Here is a 19,869-nt window from a genome sequence, read left to right on the forward strand (position 1 = left end):
ACGATACTATCGCAACCTTTCTGATCCAGGAAAGCGATCGGACATGAATTGATTGGTTTTCTTTCCTAGTACATAGAAATGCTCTATCCTTTAGGCGTAGTGAGCCAAATGGCTCAACAACCCCAAGCCCCCTGTTACTTTGTCGCATGTGCACCTCTTTTTTTATAAGTGCCCAAGAACAAGATACTTTGGTTATCCAATTTCGCTCCACCTTATGATTGATAGCCGACAAGTACACATTGCAACTATCAACGACCCGGCCCGGCCTCTTTGTTTAGTGGTTTATATAGTAAAGGATGGCTAAAGCCTAAAGACAAAGATCTCTGGCATTTTGGAATAATAGTCAAACTATAATAATCAAATGTAAAGATTTATGTGGTTAATGGACAAATCATCAAGAGGTAACTTGCGATGTTGAAAAGTCCCCACTTGTGCTTGGTCTGGGATCTTTGAGGGAAAGTTTGGCTTCAGAGCACTCCAACAAAGGTAATTCTATATGCCTATGTGGTGTGTTAGCCAAAGAGGAAGACTGAATCTTAGCCATAGCTGCTCTCCTTGTCTTCATAAGATATTTTATCCTACTTGGTTTTGTGAATAAAGAAAGTTGAATTGTGCTCGATACAAATCAGCAAGGTTTTAGAGCCTCTCTAGTTCCAAAAGCATGCCCCTTTGTTGCAATTGGTTCTTTACAAAAGAAACAAAAAAACAACTTCTACTTATGGAAAGCCCCGCAACAAAACCTAAACCAAACAAGAGCATGGTGAAATTAATGCTTTTCTTTGTTAATTTGTTTTTACATATTCTCATAAATGCTTTTCTGTCCTGTAGCTATTACCAAAAAAAAAAATGTCAAACGGAGTAAAGCAGTTGGCCGGCAAAGATTGCTTGGTTCGAGTTTGCTTTCTTTTAAAGCTTGCAAACTTTCTTTTTCTGCTTTCGCTTGTTTGTTTTCTCCTAACTTTCTTTTTCTTTGTCGTAAGCTTGCTTTGTATTTCTTTCTTTGTTCTTCTTTGCTTTAAAACTGCTGACAACATGTTGTGTAGGGGCAAGATTTGAACTTGCAATCTTCGGGTCATGAGACTGATGAGTTGGCCATAGTCCGAACTTATAGGCGACTATAAGGCCATAGGCGAGGATGGCATGGAACTGAATATACTCCACCCCGCAATTTCGGCCTTGGCATTTGGGGTTGGTTACCCACCAACATAGGGACCACCTAGCCTACCATGGGTCCCGAGAGGTTACGTTAGCCTAGCACCTAAAGATCTAAGGGGAACGATACTCCCTAGGCGAGATACTTAACGTTCAGTTAGCTATAGCACTTAAGGGTTGATATGCGCAACATGAAGCGATTAGTCTCCATCGTTTACAGTTAGGATAGGGGTATCTAATCCCATTCGCTCCCCGCTTACATCTTTTAGTATCAATGTTGGCCTAGCAGAGTGCCTTTGCCAAGATGTTTTTTTTAGTTCTATACATGAAAACTATAAATTGGAGCTTTACTAGTTTCCTCTTCGGATGCGGAGAGGTTAATCGGCGAGAAATATTTTCATGAAGGTGTGACTCTTGGTCGAAGAAGGCCAAGAGTCACCTTCATGAAAATATTGCACTTGACAATTCACGAAAAACCTTTTCTTTACTAAAAAAACCTTTGATGAGTCTAGCAATTTCCCTTTTTGCCCATTCCAAATATGAATATTCAAATCGTATGTATATCTAGTGTTGTTCTACATGTGCACAGGGTTGTGTGTATTGCTTCGTTCATCAGCCATTAGGAGGGTTGTTTGGTTGAGCCATGTTGGCCAATATTTTGCAAGAGCCAAAGGTTCTTTTTTTTGTTTGCGGCTTTCTTTTCGAGAAGGGAAAATGTGTTGCCTTGTTAAGTCTCAAGAGACATATATTTGCCCATCAATCAAATTTGTTGATATGGAGAGGAGGAAGTTCCTAAATCTCCTTCGCCTCTGTATGTTCCAAGATAATGTTGATCAAAATTCAATTCTCAAATATCTAAAACAAATTAAAAACATACAATTTGGCTTTGCTTTTATACACATATTTTCATGTGCTAAACACAAGTTTGAGATTTGAAATCCAACTTTCCTCTCTAGGCAAGACAGGAAATGCCCAAAAATGCTGTGATGGACCATTAATCTATACACCCTCCATGATTGCTCCAAATATGCAAAGTGTTGCATTCATTTTTAGACTGGCCAGGGCCGGTGGTGCCTTGCCCCCAATCGTACCTAGCTAGGTATGCAGTGCCTCTCGAGCAGAAGCTCATGATGTTATGCATTGTAGACTCCGTTTTCCTACATGAGAAAATTTCTAAATCTTCTTGTGGTAGCTTATACAAACAGTTCGCATGTTAAAAACTTTGGAAACAAAACCTTGAGAAGAGGAAGCTAACGGCTAGGAAGAGAGCCAAAAGAGAATAAAAAAAGGGATGAAATGTATTATGAACATCTACAAGAGGCCAAAATGACTATGAATTACAATCATCTACCAAGTAATTATAGATCTGTAAGAGGCCAAGAGAGAGCAACAAGGCTTTTAATGCAACATTTACCTCACTGATAAAGCACAAGAGAGAAGAGTAGGAGGCAGAGTTAGCATGCTTGTCAAAAGCAAGAGATGAGGGTATCACTTACCTTCTTGGAAATAGTGTGGTTGAGGCCTCGGATATGTCTTCCATTGGGAAGAGATTTGTCATCAACGTGCTTTATGATTTCTTGCAATGCATTTCTAGGAAGAGCAAAGTAGCACTACAAATACCCCACAAGAGGCTGGTTGAGGTGGGGATTACCTATACTCTATGAGGAAAGGAAGGACAGATTGTGTCTATACAATGTCATCTTTTGACAGTAAAGCCTTGTAGGTGATGATCGAACCCAACGGATCTTTGGAAAGATGGCCAACGTGTGTGTACACTTCTATTGCTGTATCGGATCTTGACAGCTTACCCCTCTGTATATGTCTGCTCCATTTTTGTAGTAAGTAGGACACTTTAGCTTCATCACCTTTAGTGTTTAGCAACATTGTATCTTTTGTGTACTTAAATGTGAAAAGTAGATGTTTATATTAGTATCATCAAAGATACAATGTCACCCTAGAGAGGGTCAGTCAGGATATATGGATCCTCTTACAGATCTATAATTACTTGGTAGATGGTTGTAATTCATAGTCATTTTGGCCTCTTGTAGATGTTCATAATACATTTCATCCCTTTTTAAATTCTCTTTTGGCTCTCTTCCTAGCCGTTAGCTTCCTCTTCTCAAGGTTTTGTTTCCAAAGTTTTTAACATGCGAAATGTTTGTATAAGCTACCACAAGAAGATTTAGAAATTTTCTCATGTAGGAAAACGGAGTCTACAATGCATAACATCACGAGCTTCTTCTCGAGAGGCACCGCATACCTAGCTAGGTACGATTGGGGGCAGGAGACCGGTAGGGGGGCCGGTGCTGCAGGTCCCCTGCATAAATTGGAGCTTTACTAGTTCCCTCTTCGGATGCGGAGAGGTTAATCAGCGAGCAATATTTTCATGAAGGTGTGACTCTTGGTCGAAGAAGGCCAAGAGTCACCTTCATGAAAATATTGCACTTGACAATTCGCGAAAAACCTATTCTTTACTAAAAAAACCTTTGATGAGTCTAGCAATTCGCCACCGGCCCCTACCCCCAATCGTACCTAGCTAGGTATGCGGTGCCTCTCGAGCAGAAGCTCGTGATGTTATGCATTGTAGACTCCGTTTTCCTACATGAGAAAATTTCTAAATCTTTTGTGGTAGCTTATACAAGCAGTTCGCATGTTAAAAACTTTGGAAACAAAACCTTGAGAAGAGGAAGCTAACGGCTAGGAAGAGAGCCAAAAGAGAATAAAAAAAGGGATGAAATGTATTATGAACATCTACAAGAGGCCAAAATGACTATGAATTACACCATCTACCAAGTAATTATAGATCTGTAAGAGGATCCATATATCCTGACTGACCCTCTCTAGGGTGACATTGTATCTTTGATGATACTAATATAAACATCTACTTTTCACATTTAAGTACACAAAAGATACAATGTTGCTAAACACTAAAGGTGATGAAGCTAAAGTGTGCTACTTACTACAAAAATGGAGCAAACATATACAGAGGGGTAAGCTGTCAAGATCCGATACAGCAATAGAAGTATACACACACATTGACCATCTTTCCGAAGATCCGTTGGGTTCGATCATCACCTACAAGGCTTTACTGTCAAAGATTACATTGTATAGACACAATCTGTCCTTCCTTTCCTCATAGAGTATAGGTAATCCCCACCTCAACCAGCCAGCCTCTTGTGGGGTATTTGTAGTGCTACTTTGCTCTTCCTAGAAATGCGTTGCAAGAAATCATAAAGCACGTTGATGACAAATCTCTTCCCAATGGAAGACATATCCGAGGCCTCAACCACACTATTTCCAAGAAGGTAAGTGATACCCTCATCTCTTGCTTTTGACAAGCATTCTAACTCTGCTTCCTGCTCTTCTCTCCTGTGCTTTATCAGTGAGGTAAATGTTGCATTCAAAGCCTTGTTGCTCTCTCTTGGCCTTTTCTTCTCTTTATTCAAATGAAAACTGTCATTATACCTCCAATCTCTCGAACTTTCGCCCTCTTTAGAGCTCTCTTGCCGTTTGACGTCCAACTGCAAAACCTCTTCCTTAATGAACTTCTCCAAGCTTCCCAAAAGCAAATTCTCGAAATCCTGATGCGGGATCAATGTATCCATATACCCATAGCGGACCACACTCCGGTACATTCTATACTCTTTGCTCCCCACCCTTCTCACCATGAACCTCTCTTCATCAGGCACGTATGCAATCGGCAGATGCTTTACAGAAACAAATATTATTACCGAGTGCAACGCTTTCATGTTGTCGACAAAAAGATCAAATATAGGAGGTACCCCTTGCACTAGTTGTGTATACATCAAACCTATTCCGAGCACTCGGCTGAGTCTCAACTCATTGTTTAACCTACCGACTAGCGATGTCATTGACACCTTGTTATCAAATTCAAATTTGTATTTCTTGCTGGCAACATAATGCCACACTGCCATAGTGACCACCAAGATAGAAGCAAAAGCCACAGGTAGCCAGTCTCCTTCGCTAAACTTGTATAGATTTTCTGTAAAGTACATCATCTCCACAGTCCCAAAGACAACACAGAAGGCTAAGGCAAGAAATAGATTGGTTCCCCATATCATAAGCATGATGAGGGTTACTAGAGTTGTTGTCACTAGCATCACAGCCAAAACAGCTATACCTGCACAAAAAAAAAGCAAAAAGTAAATAAATTTAGAAAACATTCTTCAACCCCCTTGCTTCTAACATTGTAGTTAATCTCATTAAAATCAAATTGGAGCACGTGCGCACGGTAAGTCACTTTCAAATTACAGTGGGAAACCTCAAAGTGAGGAAAAACCACAAAGTATATCATGTACAAGACATGCCCGAAAACCCACATATACAAGAAATGCCCAACTTCATAGTGAACAGAGGTGTGACGGACACACCCATTCACCCACCCACCCACATACACACATCCCAACATGAGAACTTACCATAAGCATTTCCTATATAGGTGGTTGTCTTGAAGATGCCAGTGACGATCACACACAAAATCATCAAGATCCAGTTGACTTCAGGTATATACACTTGGCCAGGAAACTTTGATGAAGTGTGAATCACCTTCACTGTGGGAAAACATCCAAGAGCAAGAGACTGCTCAACAATGGAAAAGACAGCAGAGATCATGGCCTGACTCGCAATTATGGCAGCACCGACGGCCACAACAAACATAGGCCAGAAAATTGGTCCTGAACATGGAAAAAATTTAAAGGAACTCATCAGAAGCTTAGTCTTAGGCTTCAATCATGGTAGTTAGCTTGATCTAGCAAGTTATGAACTGATCCAGCTTAAAGGATTGTCTTTTTTTATTTCTTCGTAGTTACTTGCCTGGAATAGACTTGTAGAAAGTCTGGCTAACATCTTCTGGAAACTTTAGTAGGTAAGCCCCTTGGCCAATATATGCTGCTAACAAAGACGGATAAACAATGGTACTGAAAGCCATCTGCATTCACAACCACCCACATAAACAACACCTACAGTCCATCTCCCGGAGCTGTCAGCTTCTTAATCAATTTAACATAAATGAAAGTGAATTTAACTGAAATCCAGTAAACGCATGTAGAATCTTCATTTAGGTGCTTAGGCAGCTCTATACATGCATGTAAACTATGTCTTTTCTTTCTGGCAGACCATAGCTGAAGGTCATCTCCACTACCCCACTTCTAATAACGCTTCGCAACTATAGAGAGCACCATCACATGGACAATCAGTCATAAAACTTTCAGTCATATATTAAAAATTGATGGCACACATGTACCAACTCATCATGCTCATTCTCCAACAACCACAAGAATCTCGCTAACAGATTTCTCACCATTAGCAGACTTGAGCCATCATCGCCCGCCATTGGATGAGTGGACAACTCAGCGGTCCCTCCCTCGTGAGGAAACTCTTGTGGAGACACTACGCTGATTAAAGACTGCTCCTATGACTTGCTGGTCGTAGCCTACAGTTGTGAAGTCATTCACTATCGATGAAGCCGACCTGGAATTTGAGTCCGCGCCTTCGTCCCCGAACAAAATGAGTCTCGCAGACGAAGACTCGTTTCACGGAGGGGGGAGTGCCCCTCCCAGGGATGACAAAGTGGGCCGGTTGGAGTCCCTCATGGAGACCCAAGCCGCTCATAATGGTTAACCTAATGAATGCCCAAGCAACTCAGAGTGTCCCGGCCGATAAAGGAAAAGGACATGCAGGCACTTCAAGAATCCCCCCGAGTGGGAGTGATGGAATGAGGAGCTTCAAGCCCATCAAGCCCTCTCCCTACTCGGGCGAGCGGGACTCCCTGTTACTTGAAAAATGGATCCGTGATTCTAAGAGCTTCTTCCGAACCAGCAGGATGAAAGAAGGCCTATGGCCCTCCGTAGTCTCCCACTTCCTAGAAGGGGACACGTATAATTGGTTTCTACTCGAGGAAAGGAAAAATCCCTACATCACTTGGACCCGCCTCAAGGCTAAGATGCGGGACTACTTCGTACCTAAGAATGAAGATTTCAGACACCTGGACGAATGGAGAGCCATGACCCAGGGGGAAAGCAAGCTGCAGGAGTATGTGTCCAAATATAGACAGGGCATGCATAAAGTTGAGCAGATGACTTGGGAGAGAGTGAGGCTCCACGGTTTCCTTTATGGGCTCAAGGATTGGGCCCGTAGAGAAATCGAAAAGCAAAATCCAACCGACTACATGTCAGCCCTAACCATGGCTAAAAGAGTAGTGGACTCTGATTTACGTCGAAAAGGGGCCACCAACCCAAGGACTACTGGGGGAAGTGGAACTAGCACTGCAAATTCAAACAGAAATCAGATTACAACTGGCTCCCAGAGAAGTGAGCTCACAGGAAGCACAACGAATCAGAACCGACCATATGGAAGTTTTCACAGTTACAATCCGAGCGGCACTGGCGGCTCGTCAGTCAGCAGAAACTTCTCAGTAAACCAAGGAGGGGCTGCCCAACGGACCCTGCCATGGAGAGTCCCGCCCCGAGACTGTCGTCACTATGGGGGTGCTCATTAGGATAATGACTGCCCTAAGGTTAGCTCACAATCACGAGCTCACTCCGCCTGGGCTTATGAAACCAATGCGAACAAAGCGGGAACATCGCAAGTACAGATCACAGACATCACGGAGCAGGAAGCAGAAAGCGGGCCGAAAGAGCCGACTGAAGGCACGGTTCATGTAGGAGCCATCAAAGCCTCCCTACACTGCCTGCAGTACGCATAAAACCCATTCCAAACATGTATGTCAAGACGATGATCAACGGTCAATCACAGCTAGCAATGCTCAACTCTGGAGCAAGCCACAATTTCATCTCCCCGTCATGCGCCAAACGCTTGGGGGTAAAAACTTCCAAGCCAGGAGGAGGACGAAGCATCTCAGTAGGCTTTGTCCAAGGTGAAGATTCGAACACAGCAATGGCCTTCGACGTGACTGTCCAAGTAGGTGAATGGCGGGCAAGATTGGATTTCATCGTCGTGCCCATGGATTCCTACGATATGATGTTCGGCCTGGCTTGGTATGATTTTTATGTAATGGGGTTGTATGCCAAGGGCATGAATCAACTTATGCTGGACATGAATGGGAAAGGGGTGATTGTCCCAATCATTCGACCCGTGGACACGCCTCCGACCCGCAAACCTCCTCAAGCAAAATCTCCTCCTACGACAAAGCCTTACATACCACCTCCAGCCCGAGGGCAGGTCAATGCGGCCCAGACTAATCCGAGCGGCTTGACACTAGGACCAACTAGAGCAGAAAAGGGGAAGACTCGTGTTAGCTGGGACGACCTAGTCCCGGACTCGATGTGGATCTCCCCAAAGCAAGCGGAAAAGGCTCTCAAACAGCAGGCTCAAATTCACTGTTGTGTAATGAAAGTGGTGCTGGCCGACTCAGAAGAGGAATGCACTATAGGAGATAGTCAAAAATATCAAAGTGATAGAAGAATTCAAAGATGTGGTACCACCTCAACTTCCAACCGGTCTTCCGCCTAGCGAGCGGTGGACCACAAAATTGAACTAATCCCTGGCGAGTCGCCGCCAGCCTGACCACCATACAGAATGGATGCCACGCAACTACAGGAACTCAAGAAGCAAGAGGGACGCCCCCTCCACGTTGAGGCATGGGGCTGAGAGGGGCGCTGCCCCCCACGTTGAGCAAGGAGGGTGGACCGCCGAGGAACGCGGAAGGCCGTCCGCCGCGGGGAAAAGGCACCCCCCCACGAGGATCCCAACATTAGAGAGAGAGAGAGAGAGAGAGAGAGAGAGAGAGAGAGAGAGAGAGAGAGAGAGAGAGAGAGAATGAAATGAAATGTTATATTAACGTCTTCAAAAGGCCAAAGTGACCTATGAGACCAGAAAGTTACAATGCACAGAGAGAGAGAGAGAGAGAGAGAGAGAGAGAGAGAGAGAGAGAGAGAGAGAGAGAGATGAAATGAAATTAACGTCTTCAAAAGGCCAAAATGACCTATTAGGCCAAACTATTACAAAATTGTGAATCTGACACCATGTCTGGGTACAAAAAGACTAGAGAGAGAGAAAATGAAATGATATATTAACGTCTACAAGAGGCCAAAATGACCTATGAGACCAACTGATTACAATGATGAGTCTAGTACCAAGTCTGGGTACAAACAAGAAAACTACAAACAAAGAACTGATAGGAGTGCTACCGACTCCTATGGGTGGCTGGTAGGCTGAGCAATGGTATCACCATAAAGGTACAAAGTGGGGATAAGTGTCACCATGATACAATATAACAGTAGCATGAAGCCTATCCCGATCGACATTCTGGGTGTCGTGCTAGAATCCTGTGGATCCTCTGCCGCAATCTCCGCCGGTGCTGCGTGGCTCCCCTCCTAGAGAGAGTGAAACCGGCCTGTACTTTCAAAAAGGGCGGTAGACCTTAGACTTAAACCTTATTTGCTTTCACCCATTTAATTTGTCGCCCACTTTACCTGTACTTTCAAGACACAACAAAGGGGAAAGGGATACAGGCTGCTAGAATGCACCTGTATGAGAAGACCGACACCAGATTGGACCCTAACTTAGGCGCCCCTTTCGGTATTTCTTTATTGTTTAAAATAGGGAATAAAAGCTGTGGTCCCTATATACTGCCTCGCACAAGCTTGGCTGAATTTCAACTGTTCCGGCCCGATTTCGGCAGCATAACTGTACTAGGACCCTTCACAGTCAGTATTCCCACGCATTGAATGACTTTCCCAATGCATACGGGCACTTTGCAAAACCTGGCAAGAATCTGCAGCACACTGAATTCTCTGTTTTCAGCCCCATAAATGCGCCAGATTACCTGTACAATGGTCCCCTCGCGTCCGCGAACCTCCTGGGGGTATTAGGGTCCGTTTAGGGCCAAAACCCTAAACCTGCAAAAATACACAGCAGGCTGTAATTCACTGTTTCGGGCTCCGTTTTGCGTGCCGGTCGCATCCATAGCAAGCCTTCGAGCTCCCGCACCTGTAGGGCTACTTGCCCTTTGAATCGGACGAGATTTCTGACGTGAAACCTCTCCGAATTCACCTGTATCTGTGGGGGATTAGCCGCTAGCTAATCCAGTACCTATGCAAGAGACTCTTGCCTCGGCAATCGCACATGAACCCACATAACTGTACATTGGTCAAATGAAAAGCCCACTAGTGGGGCATAACATACTGCCATAGGAGAGAGAGAGAGAGAGCAGTGTGTAGCGTGCAGGGTATCACTCCTGGCACCGCACTGTACATAAGAGGGAAAGGAAGCACTCCATTGAAGCTCTCAATCTGTGATAGCATGAAAATGAGCCTTCTCCCCTCTAAAATCAGCGCTCCCTTCTCTTGCATGAGGAAACTGCACAGAAATGTGCCACTTGGCACATTTACAAGTCATTTCCCGTTTCGGAGTTGCCGCCTAAAAATCTCTTGACCGGTTGCCCAGTTGACTTCGCGGCAGAGTTGTAAAATGTTCCCCTAGTCATACTGGAGGTAATGACGCGAACACATTTTCAGGTCCCAAAATAGCAGCCCAGTTGACTTCGCGGCAGAGTTGTAAAATGTTCCCCTAGTCATACCGGAGGTAAGGACGCGAACACATTTTCAGGTCCCAAAATAGCAGTTCCCTAAATTTTAGGAGATGCTACCATTGTATCTTTCTAGGTCATCTGACCCCCTTTGTACACTGCAGCCACACCAAGAACTGAAATGTAGCCTCTGTAGCAAAGGATTCCACTTTGGCTAGTCAATGACCCCACTTTGGCTAACCATAGTCCTTGTCCAACCTTAGTGCTCTCTTGCCCTCAGGCCTGGACTCCTTCTGAACAGTTCCACACTAGCTATGCAATGTAAGGCAGTTAGATTTCCCGAGGGGTGTTTCCAAAAAGTGAAAATGAATAAATAATAAGAAAGAAATCAACAAAAAGGATAGATAGTAGTCACATGCTGGTGACATACCCCCCTCTTGAAATCTCAAACGTCCTCGTTTGCATCTATTCGTACATGCTCACAGTCAACACTGATGTATTAAACACCTGTCGACACATGTACGACACATACATGCTTATTGTCAACCCTGGTGTATTCAACACCTTGTCGACACATGTATTGTCTGCGTGTGAACCCTATCCCAATGACATAGTGGTAGCTTCACACTATGCCATTGTTGTGAGTCATTAACTTTCCAATGACAAAATGGTAGCTACGCATTTTGCCACTGTCTTTCAGTACACGTTGGATCCAGTAACACTTTCGAGCATACCCAAACCGACAATTTAAATGTGAGACCAAAGGGCATCACTAAAAATTCGTAAAGGCCAAACGTCGTTCTAAAAGCAGTCTTGTGCACATCCTCTGATCTAATGCGGATCTGATGGTATCCACTCTTTAGATCTATCCTGCTAAACATAGCTGCTCCTTCTAATTTGTCCAGAATATCATCAATTCTAGGTATAGGGAACCTATTCTTGATGGTAATCTTGTTCAGTGCACGGTAGTCGATGCACATACGCCATGAGCCATCCTTTTTCTGCACCGAAAACACTGGAGAACAGAATGGAGATGAACTAGGCTGAATCAGCCCCTTTTCTAACAGCTCCTGTACTTGGCTCATTATCACTTTCTGTTGAGCCGCACTAACCCTGTACGGAGGCTTATTTGGTGGGCTACTGCTTGGCACCAAATCTATTGCATGGTCCTCGGGTCTCTCTGGCGGTAATTGAGACGGTAATGAATCGGAAAAACAGTCACTATACTGTTGTAAAAACATTGACCTTTGTTTATCTAACACAGATAAATTTGATTCATCACAATCTGACACTTCACGTGCAAAAACCAAGTACGCAGAAAGATGCTTTTTCATTACAGAAGTAATAGCAGAAGCTCATACAGTGGGAATAGACTCCCCTTTAAGCTTTACATCCAGAATGTGAGTCTTTCCCTTTCTCTGTACAGTGATCTTTTTGTTGTAGGCATCCATGATTCCCTGTACACGAAACAACCAAGGAATACCTAGCAACACATCACATCCGTCGAGTGGCATGATGTAAAATTCTTCAGCATCTACATAGGACTGGATATGTAGGCGCAACTTTCGAATGATGAGTGTCACAGCCTTTGTAAGGCCAGGACATGCCAAACCTGCCTCTGCTGTATACCCCATCTCTTCAGGTCTGATTCCCAACTTTGAAGCCAATTCTAGGGAAATGAAGTTGGCTTTGGCACCTAGATCAAAGAAGATAAGCGTTGTTTGATTCCTGACCTTTCCCCATGCTCTGCAAAGCTCACTTGCATCTGAATTTGGCTTGTTGCCCACCATATCTGGCACTAGACCAGCCATGGGCTTCTTTCCTTTCTTGTCTTCCTTGTCTTCAAAATGAGCTGGCCTTTTCTTTTGAGGACAATTGTAAGCAATGTGGCCAGGCTTCTCACAGATAAAGCATTTGTTCTCTGCCCTCAGGACCTTCTTTTGCTCTTCCGACTTGCCAGGAAAACGTCTTTTCCATTTCTTTGCTGGTCCCTTTTCTGATTCAGTCGTAGCTTTGTCTTTCCCTGCGTTGGCTGGCTCCTGGGTCGCTTTAGGAACCTCCTTGGGAACGTACTTCTTCGTTGAATTTTTCTTGGCGGATCCTTCCTTGACGCCAGTATTAAATTCACAATCTTCTCCCTTGAGCAAACCATTGCCAGTGTTTGCTACCTCGATGAGCTGCGTCAAAGTAGTGACTTTGGTCTTCGTGCAGTACTTTCTCAATCCTTTGGGTAGGCCACAACAGTATTTTTCAATCTGTTCTGTCAATGGCACAAACCTATAGGAAGTTACTGGAAGTAGAGCTTTCCAAAACTTCCGATTGTAGTCATCCAAATTCTTGCAAGTGGCAGCATTAAGCTGGTGCCATTCTGTCATGACATCTGCTTCAAAGTCATCAGATAACCATGCTGCTGCAAAAATCTGCTTGAAGTAAATCCATGTGGACGGAGCTTGCCCTTGAAGCAATAAAGTTGTCCACCATTGTCCCGCATTCCCTGTCAAGAAAGTGGCTACGTTGCGGACCTTTGAAGCCTCTGTAAAGTTTCCCCCTGCATAGGCCTTATCAAATTGCTGGAGGAATGAGAGAGCCTTCTTCCTGTCATCAAACCCTGTAAAGGTCGTGAATGTCACACCTTTGCCACCTTCTTTGTACGGAGTTGGCTTCTCCAGCGGCGTTAAGTTGTCATATGGAAGTGACTGAAACATGGGAACACTGTTAGGGTTCATCTGTGTTCCTTGACCGCTATTAAGTTGACCTGGAAATGCCATATTTGGATGTTGATTTAATATTCGAGCCATACCAAAATTTGCATGTGGCATCCCAAATTGGCCCTGAGTGCTTTGAAACCCTGGTAGCATGCCCGTGACACCATACATGGGGTTAGGCATCATTGTTTGAGCACCCCCGAATACTGTTCTTGGCGTGTAAAACTGATTTCCAGCTGCATGACCAGCCATGCTCTGGAATACCGATCCACCTCCAAAATAGCCCGTGTGTATTGAAGGTGGTGGGAAGACTTGTTGCATAGCCTGTAGGTTGCTTCCCTGTCCATTAGAATCAGCTATAGACTGCTAAAAAGTGGCTGGCTGAACCGGTACAACTTGAAAGACTGGCATCTCAGCCACCTGTTCTTGCACCTTAGGCACAGGTTGTGGAGACTGCATGTTTTCCGTCAAGTGTACACGTGTTTCCATTGACTCTGCAGTATGAATCACCTGTGCTCGAGCCTTAACAGGCTTTTGAATATGATCCAGTGACCCAACTTGCTGAGACGGAAGAGAAGGTTGCAGAAAGGCTAAAAACCTCGGGTTCTGTATTACTTGTGTGAACATAGCCACAGCAGTAGCGAACCGGGTCCTGAATATATCATCATCCGTCTGTGGTGGTCTTGAAGACTCACCCACTTCATGTGTCTGTTGACCCTGTGAAGAGGAAACCTCTTCAGTCACATCATCTGGTCTGTCAGCCATAATTGCAATTCCCTGTGTCTGTTCTATGATCCCCTATTTCTTCAAGCCCAAATTGACCAAGGCTCACTTCTATGGGCAAAAGTGATTTAATCCCAGCGATGGAACCATGTAACCGGCCTGTACTTTCAAAAAGGGCGGTAGACCTTAGACTTAAACCTTATTTGCTTTCACCCATTTAATTTGTCGTCCACTTTACCTGTACTTTCAAGACACAACAAAGGGGAAAGGGATACAGGCTGCTAGAATGCACCTGTATGAGAAGACCGACACCAGATTGGCCCCTAACTTAGGCGCCCCTTTCGGTATTTCTTTATTGTTTAAAAGAGGGAATAAACGTCGTGGTTCCCTACAAGCTGCCCCGCACAAGCTTGGCTGAATTTCAACTGTTCCGACCCGATTTCAGTAGCATAATTGTACTAGGACCTTTCACAATCACTATTCCCACGCATTGAATGACTTTCCCGACGCATACGGGCACTTTGCAAAACCTGGCGAGAATCTGCAGCACGCAGAAATCTCTGTTTTCAGCCCCGAAAATGCGCCAGATCACCTGTACAGCGGTCCCCTCGCATCCCCGAACCTCCTGGGGGTATTAGGGTCCGTTTAGGGCCAAAACCCTAAACCTGCAAAAATACACAGCAGGCTGTAATTCACTGTTTCGGGCTCCGTTTTGCGTGCCGGTCGCATCCGTAGCAAGCCTTCGAGCTCCTGCACCTGTAGGGCTACTTGCCCTTTGAGTCGGACGAGATTTCTGATGTGGAACCTCTCCGAATTCACCTGTATCTGTGGGGGATTAGCCGCTAGCTAATCCAATACCTATGCAAGAGACTCTTGCCTCGGCAATCGCGCATGAACCCACATAACTGTACATTGGTCAAATGAAAAGCCCACTAGTGGGGCATAACATACTGCCATAGGAGAGAGAGAGAGAGAGAGAGAGAGAGAGAGAGAGCAGTGCGTAGCGTGCAGGGTATCACTCCTGGCAACGCACTGTACATAAGAGGGAAAGGAAGCACTCCATTGAAGCTCTCAACCTGTGACAGCATGAAAATGAGCCTTCTCCCCTCTAAAATCAGCGCCCCCTTCTCTTGCATGAGGAAACTGCACAGAAATGTGCCACTTGGCACATTTACAAGTCATTTCCCGTTTAGGGGTTGCCGCCTAAAAATCTCCTGACCGGTTGCCCAGTTGACTTCGCAGCAGAGTTGTAAAAAGTTCCCCTAGTCATACCGGAGGTAATGACGCGAACAAATTTTCAGGTCCCAAAATAGCAGTTCCCTAAATTTTAGGAGATGCTGCCATTGTATCTTTCTAGGTCATCTAACCCCCTTGTGTACACTGCAGCCACACCCAGAACTGAAATGTAGCCTCTGTAGCAAAGGATTCCACTTTGGCTAGTCAATGACCCCACTTTGGCTAACCATAATCCTTGTCCAACCTTAGTGCTCTCTTGTCCTCAGGCCTGGACTCCCTCTGAACAGTTCCACACTAGCTATGCAATGTAGGGCAGTTAGATTTTCTGAGGGGTGTTTCCAAAAAGTGAAAATGAATAAATAATAAGAAAGAAATCAACAAAAAGGATAGACAGTAGTCACACACTGGTGACAGAGAGAGAGAGAGAGAGAGAGAGAGAGAGAGAGAGAGAGAGAGAGAGAGAGAGAGAGAAATGAAATGAAATGAAATGTTTATTAACATCTACAAAAGGCCTAAAAGACCTATGAGACCAATACATCACATCCTCATCAAGTGTGTCCAAGTGTCTAATACAAAAATAAAGTACTAAAGTAAAGGCTGAACATCTGAAAAGCGAGATGTGAGATGCGAGAGAGAGGGGACAAGACGAGAATTGAGAGTTTTCCAGAGGATGAGAGACCAATGGTGAAAGGGGTGGGTAGGGGCGAGAAGAGGGAGGTTAGGGTCAAGGGATAGGAGACCAAGGGCGAGAGGGTGATGCCAGCTAGGGAATCAAAAGCCTCTGATGCTCAAACTTCCAACCCACAATTGTTGGCCACCGCATGCTCTTGAGCTCACCTATCATTAGGTGATTTCAGAGGTCATTTGGAGGGCCTTGTAGACCTCTCCTCTTGAAGAGCTCATTGTAATTTCAATGCTTCAAGTTCCCTGCACATAGAAATCACGGAGTATTCTGGTAGCGGCCACGACAAACTCCTCCAGAATCGCTTCAGGTCGGAGAGTCTATTGTAGCTTTTGTCGAGACGTCTTGGGGAGAGACTTCTCCACCCACTTCTTGACCATGAATTCTCTTGGTTGCTGGAGAATCTTGGTGACCAGAGACTTCGTTTTTGTCGTGAGTTTTGCAAAAGTCTCATTTGGTTGGAGCACTAAGTTTGCCAACTCACCCAAAACCTTCTCCTGGTCAGAAAGCTTCACAAAACTGTCGCCTTAGTGTTCCCCAAGGAAACTTGATGTTTGCCTCAGTCAGAATTCTTGTCAGCTCCTCCATTGCAGACTGCTCAGAAGCGAGTTGTAGCACAATTGGTGGAAAGTGTATTGGGGAAGGTGATAAGGGTGGTGAGGAGCTGGTTGAGGTAGATGCTAGAGAGGGGAAGCGGAGGTGGAGGACTTCTACAGTAAAAAAAGGTTGGCGGTTTCTCTGGTAGTACTACAATAGGTCTCCGTAGTGGGCTTTGTCGATCTTTAGACTGCCTTGTATGACCCAACCTCTGGGCATGAAGAACCTTGAACTCTAGACCCACTAGACTAGATTGGACCTGACTGGGCTAAACTCGACTTGACTAGACGAGGCAGAATGGAAACATAATATAATAGAGCAATGGACAAAGCAAACTCAGCTCCAAGCCCAGACTCACGGGTACAATGGGGGTGTCGAGGCTCCAATTGTGCAAGTAGAGGCAAATGTGTGGTGCTAGACTAAACACATGACTCTAGACTCAAGACTCATAGAACGCCTAGAAAAGCATACCTAGACTAAAGAAAATTGACCATGTGTACAATTATAAAGCGCAGCCAACAGCTAACTCAAATATCCCTGACAGTCCAACTGCACCTATCTCCAAACTGTGGCATTGATGAACTAGCCACGGTATCCTCTAGGTCACCACTCCTTGAGTCTGCCATGTGTCACTGTCAAGGCGAGAGTTCACCCGGTGTGGACCTAAAATAAACTGCCTTTCCCTTGCAAGTGACTCTGTAGCCCTAGCAACAGTTGGGGATTTAAGCAGGTTTATGATTCATTTTTTGTAATATTTTATGGTGATAGATGTCATCAGTTGTACCTTGTTCTGGTCTTTTGCAAAATGGGGGGAACTTTTTTGCCACCTTCAACAATCTCGAAAGGTGCCTTGCCACTCAACGAATGCACCGTATTATTGTACGCATACTCAAGCATACGCAAATACTGTTCCCACTTGCCCTTATTATCTGACACATAGCATTTCAGCAGATCTAAGACAGTAGAATTAGCCTCTTCTGACTGTCCATCAGTTTGTGGATGAAACGAAGACGAGAACTTGAGCGTAGTGCCCATGTTCTCAAACAATCCTCTCCAGAAAAAACTGGTCATGCGAGGATCACGATCACTGATAATCGTTTGTGGCATACCATGGTACTTAAACACATTGTATATGAACAAGCGTACCATCTGATCAGATTTTATCTTCTTCCTGACAGGGATAAAATGGGCCTGCTTGCTGAACCTGCAGATAATAGTCCATAGACCATCATTCCCTGTTGGCGTTCTTGGAAGATCAAAGATAAAGTCCATAGCAATGCTTTCCCATGACTTATCCGGAATCGGCAATGGTTGTAACAACCCTAGTGCCTTTTGCCTGTCAAACTTGTGCTTGCACAAAGGCATCCACATCTCTCCTCAAGGTAGGCCAATAGAAGAATGTCTCTACCGCTTTAACTGTCGCATCAATACCACGATGCCCTGCATACAGTGGGACATGACTCTCTTCCATGACCTAATGGCCTAGTGACACAAAGTCTGCCATGCATCATCATAAAACCATCTCTGAGGAGGTAGTGCTCATGATATTGCCCCTCTTGTAACTGTTCAAAGATCCTTGCAAAATTTTCATCAGTAGCATAATGTTCCTTCATGTCATCCAGCTCATGATGATAAGGAATTGACACGGCTGAAATTTGTGGCTTCCTTGATAATGCATCAGCCACAACATTCTTCTTGCCTTCCACATGATAATCTGGAAGTGGAACATAGAAAGAATGTTTACCTATTGCATATGCTTTTCGGAAAACTTTGATTGTGTCAAGAAGTATCGCAAAGTCTGATGGTCTGATGGTCTGTTTGGACAACAAAATCAGCACCTAAAAGGTAGTGCTTCCAGCTAGAAAGCGCATGAATCACGGCTAGGAGCTCCTTTTTCATGCACTTGCATAGTCTTCTTTGGCCCTTGCAAAATTCAAATTTCATAAGCTACTACCCGTCCATCTTGCATTAGCACTGCTCTGATACTACTGCCACACGCGTCACACTGGACCAAAAATGACTTCCTGAGATCTAGAAAACAATTACGAGATCTGTAGTCAACTTTTCCTTTAAGAGACTAAAAGCTGAAATCTCTTTTTGGGTCCATCTGAAAGTGACCTCTTTCTTTTGCAAAGAGTGAAGAGGTGATGCTATCTCTGCAAAATTCCTGATAAACCTTCTATAGTAGGAACACAATCCCAAGAAGCTTCAGATATCGTGCACAGTATTCAAGTCTGGCCGTGTCTTAATAGCTTCAACCTTTGCGGGATCCATTCTGACACCATCCTTTGAGACTATGTGGCCAATGTCACCAGCGTGTGACTACTATATATCCTTTTTGTTGATTTCTTTCTTATTATTTATTTACTTTCACTTTTTGGAAACACCCCTCGGGAAATCTAACAGCCCTGCATTGCATAGCTAGTGTGGAACTGTTCAGAGGGAGTCCAGGCCTGAGGGCAAGAGAGCACTAAGGTTGGACAAGGACTATGGTTAGCCAAAGTGGGGTCATTGACTAGCCAAAGTGGAATCCTTTGCTACAAAGGCTACATTTCAGTTCTGGGTGTGGCTGCAGTGTACAAAGGGGGTCAGATGACCTAGAAAGATACAATGGCAGCATCTCCTAAAATTTAGGGAACTGCTATTTTGGGACCTGAAAATGTGTTCGCGTCATTACCTCCGGTATGACTAGGGGAACATTTCACAACTCTGCCGTGAAGTCAACTGGGCAACTGGTCAGGAGATTTTTAGGCGGCAACCCCAAAACGGGAAATGGCTTGTAAATGTGCCAAGTGGCACATTTCTATGCAGTTTCCTCATGCAAGAGAAGGGGGCGATGATTTTAGAGAGGAGAAGGCTCATTTTCATGATGTCACAGGTTGAGAGCTTCAATGGAGTGCTTCCTTTCCCTCTTATGTATAGTGCGGTGCCAGGTGTGATGCCCTGCACGCTACGCACTGCTCTCTCTCTCCCCTATGGCAGTATGTTATGCCCCACTAGTGGGCTTTTCATTTGACCAATGTACAGTTATGTGGGTTCATGCAAGGCAAGAGCCTCTTGCACACGTACTGGATTAGCTAGCGGCTAATCCCCGCAAGTACAAGTGAATTCGGAGAGGTTTCACATCAGAAATCTCGTCCGATTCAAAGGGCAAGTAGCCCTACGGATGCCGGAGCTCGAGGGCTTGCTACGGATGCGACCGGCACGCAAAACGTAGCCCGAAACAGTGAATTACAGCCTGCTGTGTATTTTTGCAGGTTTAGGGT

General features: G+C 44.7%; 1 protein-coding gene across 1 annotated transcript in view; it reads right to left on the bottom strand.

Annotated features, from left to right (window-relative positions):
* Positions 1–3,899: 3,899 nt before the first annotated feature.
* LOC147445516 (potassium transporter 5-like) overlaps positions 3,900–19,869 on the bottom strand; it is a 95,473-nt gene continuing 79,503 nt past the window's right edge. The window contains exons 7-9 of the mRNA XM_086526052.1: positions 5,986–6,100; positions 5,592–5,846; positions 3,900–5,293 (exon numbers count right to left, since the gene is read on the bottom strand). Of these exons, the coding sequence (XP_086382178.1) occupies positions 4,311–5,293; positions 5,592–5,846; positions 5,986–6,100 (1,353 nt within the window). The 3' untranslated portion in view covers positions 3,900–4,310. The remainder of the gene's footprint in view (positions 5,294–5,591; positions 5,847–5,985; positions 6,101–19,869) is intronic.

Source organism: Adiantum capillus-veneris, chromosome 12 (genome assembly GCF_014529385.1).
Source record: "Adiantum capillus-veneris isolate H3 chromosome 12, ASM1452938v2, whole genome shotgun sequence".
Lineage (NCBI taxonomy): Eukaryota > Viridiplantae > Streptophyta > Polypodiopsida > Polypodiales > Pteridaceae > Adiantum > Adiantum capillus-veneris.